This window comes from Colletotrichum higginsianum, chromosome 8 (genome assembly GCF_001672515.1).
Source record: "Colletotrichum higginsianum IMI 349063 chromosome 8, whole genome shotgun sequence".
NCBI classification, from domain to species: Eukaryota; Fungi; Ascomycota; class Sordariomycetes; order Glomerellales; family Glomerellaceae; genus Colletotrichum; species Colletotrichum higginsianum.
Window position 1 is genome coordinate 867603 of NC_030960.1, and position 12820 is coordinate 880422.

Genomic DNA, 12820 nt, shown 5'->3' on the forward strand with positions numbered 1-12820 from the left:
ATAACAATTTAAATAATAAGAAGTACTTAACTTGCAAGCCTAATTAATAGTACCTTATTTAACTTTCGAATAGTATAATAATAATATTAATAACTTATAGTTTACTCTAGGCTAGTAAGCTAGCTACTACAACTATTATTATATTTTATTTTAATTAATTAGTTGCACTTATTTATACATTCAAGTAATTAGTGTATAGAAGCTATTAATATAAGAGTATAGCCTAGGATTCTAGCCTAATACACCAGCTACTATTACTCAGAATGCCCAAATTACTCTATTTCTAAGCTTTCTACAAGGATTCTAAGTCAACCGCTCAATCAGTTCACATCCGGAGTACAAAACAGAGGGAATAACATTATATTAATAGGCCTCTTAAGACAATAATACAACCTCTACAAAATATCTCTCCAACTTAGTACAAGCTATTAGTATTATACTAAGGAGGGGCCCCAGTTCCTGCAGTTTGCTACTGCGCACTAGGGCAGATTAGCTATACACTAATTAAACCCTTAATAATACACATTTTCCCCTTAATTCAAACTAAGGATTATTTAACTTAATAAGCTACTACTAACTTAATATTACCTTCTACAAGCTAAATAAAGTCTTCCTAGTAGGGTAGGAAGTAGAGGTTCTATTTAGCCTCCTAAAGGAGCTAGGTGAGCTTTATTCCTAGTGCAAGTAGTACTTCTAGGCCTAAATTAAATACTACTAATTAACTTTTTAACTTTACTCCCTTAATACCTTTTCCCCTTAAATAATTAAAGACCCCCTTAAAAAGATAAATAAATACTAGAGTTACTATATATAGCTATAGTAATATATAGTTGTACTTATTATAGAGCCTAATAGTAAACTCTATAATTTATTCTTATAAGGTTTTGCCCCTTATAGTTTCCCTTATAGTAGTATAACTTATTATAATATACTTTAGATAGCTACTAGGATATTATATAAACTAATAGCCTGCAGACTCTAAGTTAAAGGAGAGGAAATACTAGTAGAATTACAGTTTAGGGACAACTAAAGTACTATTTTAAGTAAGCTAGTAGTACTTAGAGATAGCTTAAATATATAGTTACCTCTAAGTACAACTTAGAGGACAATTTAGACTGTATTTAGTAGTAATTATAAGCCTACAGCTCTCTACACTATATACCCTTTAGGAGGTCTACTGTAAGGGTAGTTGCACTCTTACTACTATAGTATAAAATACAATAATAATAATAATAATAATATTAAGACAATAATAGGAGTATAATAGAGTATAGAGTATAGGCTATCCTTATTCTATTATTTATTAAATTTAGACTTAGTAACTTAAGCTGTACAGTACAGCCTTATTACAACCTAAATCCAGTTAGTAACTAGTGCAGCCTAAAGTACCCCCTAATGCAGACAATAGGGCAAGAAGATTAATTAATTAATTAATAATACTCAACCTTTTGTACTTAGGGGTACTAAGTTAATACAAATTGCCTAATTCTACTTCCTATAAATATTGCACTTTAGAAAGTAATAGTTAATTAGAGTAGCTAGTAGAATATACATATAAGTAAGTAGAAATAAGTATCTCATTCATACTAAAGAGTAAATAGAATTACTATAGGCTTATAAGCCTAATACTATCCTAATAAGGGCCTAATTAGAAACTTAAATAACTTTTAAATACTAGTTGGATAATGCAACTTAAATAAGAAATGAACTCTAAAATTAAATAAATACTGCACTAAGCCTTTTTAAGGCCCATTTTCTATATCCTAGATTTGCCTCTGCATAAACTTAAAGTTATACTACATTTGCCCTATACCTAAATAAGATTAACATTCTACTACCCTAAAAGGGCTTATAACCCCTCTTTACCTATACAAATCCCTAATAGTCCTCTAGACTATTATTAGCACTTAGATAATATTATCTAACTACTAATAACTTACAACTATTATAAAAATATGCAACTATTCGCAATAGTTGCAGTATTTAGCACTATTACAGTTAGCTACTACCTATATAACTATAGGTAAATTGCAGTAGAAAAGGAGGTTATTAATAAGGGTAGAAAAAAGGCAGCCTAATAGTTCTATTAGTAGCTCCTTTGCAGCTTAAATTATTACTTCTTTAGCCTCTTTCGTATAGGTTAATAGTAGTTTTAAGTACTTATAAGGTAGCTTAGGAATAATACACCTCTATAGTTATTAAAGAACCTTCTAATTAAGTAGAAAGTACTTATTAGTCTATTTATATTAGTAACTAGTAGTATATAATAGAATATTAGTTATTTCTTCTAAATTAGTTAGTTAATAGTATATATAGTATAGAATAAGGTATTACTATACTTTATTAAACTCTATAAGGTATATATAATACTAGCTAGAGAAGTAGAGCTTTCGCTAGAGATTAAGAATAATAAGAAGCTAGGCAAATACTTTACTAGCTGTATTAGTGCAGTTAATAGCACTCTTATTAATGCATATATCTCTAAAAATAATTAAGTAATATAGTAAAGTTAGAAGAGTACTATAGTCTAGAATGTCTTTACTGCAGTCTAGTTTAATAGTAGGTTCTTATATGTACTTACTAGGGCTAAAGGGTCTATCTATAATACTAGCCTAGTTAATTTTGCATATAGTTAAGAGTTTTAAGTCCTAGAAGGCTAATATTCCTTAGCTAATGTAGGCTTTAGTAAATAAAGTAGCCTTAATATTCTATATAATAAAACTTATTATTATTTGCAGGAATAGAGGGACGCAGAGAGACTACTAGTAATAGCCTAAGAGCTATACAACCTCTATTATAGTTACCTTTAAGTTATTATTAAGTAGGTTTTTAGTTACCTTAAGTAGAAGTAGAAAATTATTTACTAAGTAGCTCTAGAGTATTACTTTAACTTATAAGTTAAAATTATATATGCAGTAATAAGCCTCTACAACTTCTTACTTTATTATATTAAAGAGAAGGTTATTAAAAATACTAAAAATAAGAGTATTAATATATTTTAAGTAGGTAAAAGAGCTAATAAGTAGTATATAGGGCGAAGTATAAATAATATTTAGTAGTAGATAGTAATAGTAATATAGTAATAGTAGTAGGCAGTAGGCGCGCAGAGGTAGATAAGAATAATTATAACTAATTATTACAACTAACTAACCTATTAACTTTTCTCTTACTTGTATACTTCTATACAATATACCTTCTTTAACTTATTACTTAGTAGTAAATTCTAATACCTTACTTGCAATACTACTAACTTCTTCTCCTTTATTATTAACCTATTTAAAATAATTAGATAAATATTATAATTAAGATTACTTTAAAACCTTACAAAGTCCTCTATTACCTTATTTACTTTAACTTCTTTATATAATAGTTACTCTCTTACTCTATATTTCTCCTTTAACTTTATTACTAATACTTCTCTTTTACTACTAGAGAACTTATTTCTAAAGTCCTAAATTAACTAACTAATGTATGCATTAGCCTCAGCAGTAGTAAGTATTTTCTTTCTCTATAGCTTATTACTAATAGGAATAAATTAGCTACATTAAAGTAGAGGAGTTAAATAAAAATATAATATTAGGGACTATAGTAATAAAAAGGGAGACTAACTTAGTTGTAGATTCTATATACTTAAATAAAGATTGCCTTCTTTAATATCTCTAATATTCTCTTAGTTACTACTATTGCCCCTAGAGTTAATTTTACAGTTAACCTCTTTAATAGACTAAATATTATTGCCCTTACTAATAGTAGTACTCTATATCTCTTAGTATAGAGCTAGTAGCTCTATCCCCTTCTTAAAAACCTACTCCTACTGTAAGTAGTTACTAAGAAAGCTCTCTTTTGCCTTATTACTGCAAAAGACTCTACTATTATCTTTATTATACGTATTACCTAACTAATAGGTAATAGAGGCCTAAGTATTATACCTCTTTCTCTTAATATTGTACTTATTAGCTAACTGTATAGTAGTTATACTATTAGCAAACTAGGCCTCATTATTTATTTGTATTATAAGCTTAATAAAAATTAGCCTTCTTATAGTAGCCTTAGTAGTATTAAGTTTCTTATCCTAGTAGAGAATAATAAGCTCCTCTATAAAGTAATAAGTTAGATTTAAGTTCTATAGTATATAAGACTATTTTTGTACTTAACTAATATTTCTAATAGACTACTAAGTCTATTCTTTATAGAAAGGCAAAGTACTACCTTAGTTAACTACTTTACTAACTTTATTACTATTATTATTAAAATTATTAAACTACTACCTTTACTTTATAAGTTGCCTTACTAACTACTATAGTAAGTACTTTCTCTTACTACTACTACTACTACTACTACTACTATTGTCTTTATTAGTAATAATAATAATAGTACCCTCTTTATTAATAGAGAGTCCTTCTTTACTTTGCCAATTTGCTATTGCAACTTTATAATAACAATATTAGCAAGAGGAAGACGCAATTAATAAATGCCTTCAGTAAGGGGAAATAAATTCTATTATCTATAGGGTAGGCAGTAAGTAATATTCTTAATATTAGGGATTATAGTAATACTTTATACAATTATACTTCTACTTAGGCTCCTAATAGGCTCACAGGTACCTGTGCGTGTAAAATTCCACAGGTACCTATAGAAATAACTAAGTAAGCTGTTTTCCGTTGCACGTCGACGAATGCGTCTCGCGTTCGTTGCACTCTATACGTTTCTCTTCTCTACATGTAGTAACTCGGTTATAAAATTCTGAAAAGCATGGAAACAGCCCCAGGAAATCCAGCACTCGTAATTTTGGACGACTGTCTACCTCCTGAAAGCGATTACGAATCACGCGATGACCTCATACTGTCAATTAAGTCAACATACCCATTTTTGGAACACCCCCTAATCTAGAACACCATAGTCCCACCTATTAAAACTAGAATCTATTAATAGAGAAGTACTATAATACAAGCATAAATAAAATATACTAAAATTATAATCTTATAAAACTTATATACTATTTCTAGCTATTTATAACTATTAGTTAATTAACTTACTAAATAGTATATAATAAGGATTTTTATAATTTGCTTATTAAACTTTACTATAGGAAATAGAAATAGTACTAATATAGAGTTATACTATTATTATATACTAGTATACTATACTATTATCTAAAGTATACTTAGTTAGTAGTCTAAAACTAAAAAAACTATATATAAAGTACTGTAAAGTAAAAAGTTATTAAAGGTTTTAAGTTGTTAAGGATTACTAGTTAAACCTACTGTAATACTAACAGCTAGATACTTATCTTAATATTATAAAGTAAATTTAATAAAAGTAAGACTATAAGTTTTATTTTAGTTATTATAAGTATTAGCTATATTCCTATATATTTTTATAGTTATTACTATTAATAGTTAGTTAGTTATAAAGTACTGTAAAGTAGTAGGTTTTAGTGTAAATAGGTAGGACTATAGTGTTCTAAATTAGGGGGTGTTCCAAAAATGGGTATGTTGACTTAACAACTGGGCGGCAGCAAGGGGATACGCCTTCACGACCGGGAGATCAACCAAAGAGAAAAGTGGACGACGGACGATTACGTATTCGTGCGATCGGTCATGCCAGCCTCCAAGCAAAACAACAGCGCGCCAAAGACGAACCACGAGTAGGGGAACCGGTTGTCAGTTTTCCGTGCTTGCCAAGGAATCCTTGGATAAAAGCACGTGGAGCTTGAGACACCGACCCGACAAACGCTTTTCTTCTCATAATCATCCCCCAAGCCAGCATCCGTCTGCTCACCCAACGCATCGCAAGCTGACAGAGGAGGACTTTGCGAAAGTAGCTGGCCTTTCAAATGCTGGGGTAGCACCTAGGGATATCCAGACATACATACGACAAACGACAAACTCTATAGCAACCCAACAGGATATCTACAACCATATTGCAGCCGTCAAACGAGATATTCGTGGAGGGCAGACCTCGATCCATGCACTTGCCAATCAACTTGACAAGGAAGGCTTCTGGAGTCAAATGCAGTTTGCACCAGATGGCCGGGTTACAGCTGTCTTATTCGCCCACCCAGATTCCTTGGCCCTTCTACAAGCCTACCCAGACGTAATGCTGTTGGACTGCACCTATAAGACCAACAAGTACGGTATGCCACTTCTTGACATAGTTGGCGTCGACGCTTGCCAACGATCCTTCTGTATTGCGTTCGCATTTCTCAGTAGCAAAACAGAAGACAATTATACCTGGGCTTTGGAGCGGGTCAGGTCCCTGTATGATCAGTGCAACGCCAGCATGCCCGCGGTTATCCTCACAGATCGCTGCTTAGCATGCATTGATGCTGTAGCCACTGTCTTTCCCTCTTCGGCATCTTTGCTTTGCCTCTGGCATGCAAACAAGGCAGTGCTTCAGCATTATTATTCTGCATTCGACCTTACCAAGAAGAGAACAACCAGTGGCTCCGCAGCGTCAAAGTCATCGACTGACAACTGGGAAGAGTTCTACAAGTCCTGGCATTTAATTATTAGCTCGCCGTCTGAGATAACCTTTCAGGAGCGTATTTCCCAACTCGAAGAACATTATCTTACGGACCATCTCGAAGAAGTCGGCTACATTACGTCCTTTTGGCTTGACCCATACAAGGAGAAGCTAGTAAAAGCCTAGGTTAATCAGCACACCCATTTTGGCAACGTAGCTACCTCGCAGGTTGAAGGCATTCATGCTCTACTGAAATCGCACTTAAAGAGATCCACATTGGATCTGTTTGAGGCCTGGCGAGCGATGAAGCACGCGTTACTCAATCAGCTGTCGGATCTCAGATCTAATCAAGCCAAACAACAGAAAAGAATCCCAGTCGAGCTTTCGGGATCATTTTATGGCGCAGTACTTGGCTGGGTATCGCATAAAGCCCTCCGCAAAGTAGAAGAACAACAGAAGCTACTCTCAAAGCATGAGTCAACCCATTCTGCAATCTGTACGGGGGCCTTCTCTCAAGTGTACAGTCTGCCATACTTACACAAATTAAAGGCTTTACAAGAACAAAATCTTGTTCTACTACGTGAACACTTCCATGCGCATTGGCATCTGAGGCGCAAAGGAGCGCCGCAGCTGTTACTAGAGCCTCGCCAGCAAATCAAGCCCAGGTTGCAGTTAGAGAGCTCCCGAATTCCAAAGTCAAGCACTAGGCAAGAGCCAAGTGGGTTTGAAATCGTTAAAGTTGCGTCACGGGCCCCAAGCACATGTAGTAGGTATCATGTGGTTGGTCATACCATGACTTCAAAGGCGTACCCTCTGCAATACTCGCATTTATTGCCCGAGCAAGAGCCTACTCCGGGTCCAGCCTCAACGCCAAGTGCAGCCTATGCCACTGCATCTAAAGTCACAGAAAGCCTTCCTTTGAACGCCTTACAGTCCATGTCTGCCTTAGCTCAACCAACTACAGATAGAGCAGTGGAAGCTAGGATGTCACCACCGGAGATGCCACCACCATCCCAGCGTTCGCCTTCACCCTCGCAGTCGAGATACAATTCACCTCAGGCAATATACGGACGGTACTGTGCAGCGAGAACCGCCTGGTATGCTGCCCAGCCTCGTGGAAGTGTCAAAACAAACCAGGAGTATCGGAGGGCAATGGGACTTCCCCTGCGGTACGGAAAGAAATGCTATGAGTGGTGTCTTGACTACAAGCAGATGAACAGACGCTGCACCACCTCCAAGGGGTCAAGGGATTGGCTCAAGGAGGAGATGATGGCTTATCTAGACTGGGACAAAGCTGAACAGGAACGGGTTGATGAGCTTGCCGTCGCAGAAGAGGGAGATAACCCTTTTCTGAACAGCAGGAGAGGTATGGGGGACATCTGGAAACGAGCCGAGAGAGACAATGCCGAACAAGAGGCGTTGTATGCTGAGGGTCAGCCCGGAGAGTGTATCATGGTTATATCGTGAAATAAAGGACAGCTTAAACCCAACTCATACCTCCGATCGGCTCAAGACCCGTGCAGTAAAATTGCTTAGTCATTTCCACGGGTACCCGTGGAATTTTACACGCACGGGTACCCGTGAGCCTATTGGGAGCCTATGTACACGCCCGCCGACATAACCAAGCTCTGTCAGCTCTTCTGGTGGTACCACAACGGCCGCAGCGTCTACTATCGGAAGATCCGCGAGATGCATGATCATCTAGGACCCATCGTACGCGTTTCGGTTACTAACCATTGTAGTTGTTGTCGTTCTTCAACAGGCATACGTCGACGACCGGCGTGGGTGGCGTGGCTGTTGGAGGCAGAGGCTTTTCCGATGTAGAACCGCGCCCACCTTCGCACCCATCCAATTTGTCAATGACAGCCGACCGCCTTTAGACCCTCTTCAGAAGCCTGGGGTTCCGTCTCATCCTTGAGACAATAATGAGGCCAGATGCTGCCGCTCCAACTCCCGCCGCATAGAAGATTGCAGCCCGGTACGGCTCGATAGAGGAAGCCTCCGCTGCCCCAGTAGCATTGATGAGAATGCCAGCCAGCGGTGCTCCCAGAAGGTACCCCGGCGTCCAAAATGAAGTCATCAAGCTGATGGATGCCGCCGCCGAACCCGGAGTCAGGAGCCCAACAGCTGTAGGCAGCCCCACGAAGAAGCTTCCATTGGCACAGCCGTTGACGACGGCGAATACGGCGAGCAGTGGCAACGAGGAGCTCACTGGCCAGATGACCATCATGCTGAGACTATTGATCAGGGCCGACACCGACAGGGCGTTGAAGGCACCAATGTGGTCGCAGAACCAGCCGCCAAACAATCGGCCAACAGCAGTGGAAGCGCCAAATCCGGCCACAAGCCCGGCGCCTTGGGCCGACGACAGGCCGATCGAGCTGGCGAAGAGAGGCAGGAAAAAAGGCGGAACAAAGAGCGCAAAAACGCCAATACCTCCAGCGATAGTCAATGTCAGGAAGGAGAAGTCCTTCAACATTGACCAGTCGAAGCGGGATGCTGTGCCGATTCTTGTTCGCTCTTTCAGCAACCAGACGCAGGGAACGCCCGTAACGAGGGTCAGCAGGCCGAAGATGCGGAATGTCCAGGGTAGCCCGACGTTGTTGATCAAGGCTTGCGCCGCCAGCGGCAGCACAGTGGCACCGACGCCGCCACCGGCTTTCACCAAGCCGTTGGCCGTGCCGAGTTTGCTGCTGAACCATTGGATCGGCAGGGTGTTGGTAGCCGTGAAGAGGAGAGAGCCTCCGCATCCTACGAAGAGGCCTGCGACGCAAAACAGGCCAGCAACATGTTCCAACGTGAAGCTCGTCGCGACCAAGCCGAGAGAAAACATGCTCAAGGCGGCGAGGGTCGTGTAGCGCACGCCGAAAGCACCCATGAGTCTAACGGAGACCAGGCTAAATGCGACCATGCAGGCCATGTAGAGGCTGCCGACGAAGGTGATTGTGGAGACGTCGGTTTTGAGCAGGCCTGACCTGAGCATGTTTGTTTGGAGAACCCCCCAAGCGGTGGTGTAGCCGTTGATCCAGAATAGGAGCATTGAGTTTGACGCGACGATCGTCCAGCCGTAGCCACCGTCGGGAATGGCCTCCGTGGCGTTTCTGGGTGCTTCTCTGTCACTGATGGCTCTCGCAACCTCCGAATCGTCTGCGGCTTGTGACTGATTTTTTGGTCCCACGAGACCGGAATCAGAGCGGCCGCGGTCGGTCAGCTCGATTGACTTTGCCTGGGTGATGGTAGACATTCTGATGGTTGTTGTCGTGCCGTTGTTACGGGAAACGTCCGCGCAACACGTCGAGGATTATTCTCCGAGCTCTGGGGGTTCAGTTATGCGGCGCAAGATGACAGGAGCTCCTTGTCAAGTATGACCTCGCTCATTTACGCTGACGTCGCCGACATGTCAAAGCCAGGGCCTGGATTTCCGCGCCAGGCGGGTAATAAATAACCTATCCCACGGTTTTTTTTTTTTTTTTTCTTTTTTAAAACAAAAAAAACCCGATCCACCTATATAGTACCCACCTACCGATACCTATCTACGAATAAGCGGATGTAACGCCCAACTTGTTGCCTGTAGGAAAGGAGGCCCGACGCGGCGGCCAGAAAGTCAACCCCGCGAGAGCCGAGGCCAGGAAGCGTTACGTCAGTCAAGCAGGTCACGTGACATGGATCGCAAGTGATCCATGGATCACGCCAATGCGCGCTCCATCGTTGGATCACCACCACAAGTGATCCCGATGGAAAACAACAACACCGGCGAGAACGAAATCTTTTAAATCCGACCCCGTGGCCCGTGGAACACACCTGGCCAAATCCCTTCCGAGAGCACGCCGCGAAATTGAGTAGATACCTACAGACAGTACTGACCGCTATCGACAACGCAAATAGACGAGCTATCGACCCCTGGAGCGTTAGAGTCTCACTGATTGGGACACTGACCCTGCTTGCCATATTACAGAACATACCCGACCTCGAGAACATCGCGACGCGATCGCAAACCTCCACACCGAAACCAAACCCGCCAACGAAAAGAGTATCCGACCAATGACCAGCCTCCGAGAATAACTGAGCAACGCGAACCGGCCGATACAGCAAAACGCCGCCGATATCAAGGACAACACCGCCGCCGAGGAGGCACTCGAGGCAAACAAGAAGACACTCAAAATGGTCAGGGATGCGAAGGCACTGGGACTGATGAATCCGGGCAGCATTGCGCACACATAGAGTAACCCTCCTTCCACCTCAGCTTCGTCTGTCAAGAGGATTGATTGTAACAAGTTGGCCATCGGGCAAGGATAGGCCACGGTCGGCGGCATCCCTCGCTCGCCCTTCGACAAGACCCATTGTCGGTGCGCCCTGCCTTGGGAATCCCAGCAAGACCCTCGATGAGCACGTTTGCGTAGGATAACGCGCCGACTGCGACCCTTGCAACCGCTCAAAGGGCTTAGCCCAGCGCATCGCCAGGGGTCACTGCAGAAACATCCAGGTATGAATGCTGCAGCAATGGGCCCAATGTCACCTGCTGTTTACGATATGCGGAGTCGACGCCGCAGGGGTAGAATCCCTCCACATGGGGTCTCGGTGCTATAAGGGCTGGCAAAGAGGAATACTACGATGCTGTCTTGGTCTGCAGTACCAGCCTCTCACGGTAAAGGTCATCATTATGTCTTGGATTCGACGTCTTGCCCTCCCGGTTCTCCTGGCCGGCGCCGCACTCCCTACGGTGGCCGATGACACCGTCCCCCAAGCCGTCACTCAAGAGGCCCTGCCCAATACGTACATTGTCGAGCTTGAAGATGGCGAGGTGTGTCCATCCACTCCTGATGTGAAATCACCCACTGATGTTTCAGGCCACCAAAACCTACCTCGACGCCCTCCGTGCCGAGCCTGGCGTGGACGAGGTCATGGAGCGTTTCGCCTACAGCCCCGACCTCTTCAATGCCGTCTCCTTCGAGGTCAAGGGCAGCCTCACCGCCACCCCCGACACCCTGCGCCGCCGCATGGAAGGTCTCCCCGAGCTCAGGGTCCGACACATCTGGCCCGTCGAAGCCGTGCCGGCGCCCACGTACCCAGGCGAGCTATTCAACGTCAGCTCCCTGGCGGCCAACGCCCGTCGCGCTGCAGAGGTATTCCCGCCGCATGAGATGATTCAGGTTGACAAGCTCCATGAGCTCGGCTACGCCGGCAATGGTACGCGCATCGGTGTTGTGGACTCGGGCGTCGACTGGCGGCACCCGGCGCTGGGTGGCTGCTTCGGCCCCGGGTGCTTGGTTGAGTACGGATATGACTTCGTCGGCGATAATTTCAATGGTACTCCGGCCACGCTCGCCCCTGACGATGACCCCTGGGAGGAGTGTAACGGCCACGGCACCCTCGTCTCGGGCGTCATCGCCGCCCAGCATAATGCCCTGGGCTTCATCGGCGCGGCCCCGGGCGTGCGTCTCGGCGTCTACCGCACCTTTAGCTGTGCGGGCGCCAGTACCGCGAACGTCATGATCGCTGCCATCATCCGCGCCGCCGAGGATGTGAGTTCAGCATTGGCAGCTGATACCCCTGCGAGGATGTTGCTGACTTCGGGAAGGGCTCCGACATCATCACCATGAGCGTCGGCCACCACAGCGGTTGGGCCGGCACGCCCCTGGCCGAGGCCATGTCCCGTGTCTCCAAGCGGACTGGAATCCCCTGCGTCGCTGCGGCCGGCAACAGCGAAGGCCGCGGCTACAGCCAATCGCGGCACACCCGTCTTCATGCGCCCGCTAGGGCGAGGAATCGGTGCTGCGACTGAGCGTGGTGATTGTGATCATTCATCTGCTTTTATCTCGGTCACCGCCTGAACATTCAAACCGTCCCATGCAGTTACTCGAACAGGAACAACGTGCAGGCCCAGAAGGAAGTCAACCTTTTGAGACGAAGCGGCCTTGGCGGTGTGAGAATGCAAGCCAGATCTGGCGCTTTGTCACTATCGAGCATGGGCCACAGAGAGGCTACATGGGCCAGGGCCAGCTGTTCTCCGCTCAGTCCCTTCTCGGCTGCGACTGCTGGACTGCAGCCCTAGCTAGCGGGCGTGGTTGGGCTACTTCAGGGCACATGGCGGATGACCGCGTGCCCTGACATCCCGCATCGACAGAAATCGCTGTTTCTAAACAACACCCCACCTCACTTAAGGCATGCCCCACTGAGGCTTATCACACTGCGGCGACCCTTCGCGAGCGGCGCAGCGAGATTGTCGGAGTGGTGCGCTTAGCGATGAGGGCCATGAACAGCCGGCCAATCACGTTCATCAAATGAGCTGAATGGAGTATCGTTCCTCCAGGTTGCGTGAAAGAATCGGTGATGAAATAAGAGTTGTTCGTCGCTG

The 12820-nt window shown here is 43.6% G+C and overlaps 4 protein-coding genes across 4 annotated transcripts; 3 read left to right on the top strand and 1 right to left on the bottom strand.

Moving 5' to 3' along the window:
* Positions 1–5486: 5486 nt before the first annotated feature.
* Positions 5487–6651, top strand: CH63R_11266 (MULE transposase domain-containing protein; the record flags this gene model as incomplete). The annotated part of the gene is made up of 2 exons (XM_018306240.1): positions 5487–5490; positions 5897–6651. The coding sequence occupies 2 exons, from the start codon at positions 5487–5489 to the stop codon at positions 6649–6651; spliced, it is 759 nt and encodes a 252-aa protein (XP_018153081.1).
* Positions 6652–7257: 606 nt separating this feature from the next.
* CH63R_11267 (uncharacterized protein) lies at positions 7258–7932 on the top strand (the record flags this gene model as incomplete). The annotated part of the gene is made up of 1 exon (XM_018306241.1): positions 7258–7932. One exon carries the CDS (start codon positions 7258–7260, stop codon positions 7930–7932), a length of 675 nt encoding a protein of 224 aa, XP_018153082.1.
* A 409-nt stretch (positions 7933–8341) lies between these two features.
* CH63R_11268 (Monocarboxylate permease) lies at positions 8342–9709 on the bottom strand (the record flags this gene model as incomplete). Its single annotated transcript, XM_018306242.1, has 1 exon — positions 8342–9709. One exon carries the CDS (start codon positions 9707–9709, stop codon positions 8342–8344), a length of 1368 nt encoding a protein of 455 aa, XP_018153083.1.
* Positions 9710–11125: 1416 nt separating this feature from the next.
* Positions 11126–12247, top strand: CH63R_11269 (Subtilisin BPN; the record flags this gene model as incomplete). Its single annotated transcript, XM_018306243.1, has 3 exons — positions 11126–11266; positions 11313–11987; positions 12023–12247. 3 exons carry the CDS (start codon positions 11126–11128, stop codon positions 12245–12247), a joined length of 1041 nt encoding a protein of 346 aa, XP_018153084.1.
* Positions 12248–12820: the final 573 nt, after the last annotated feature.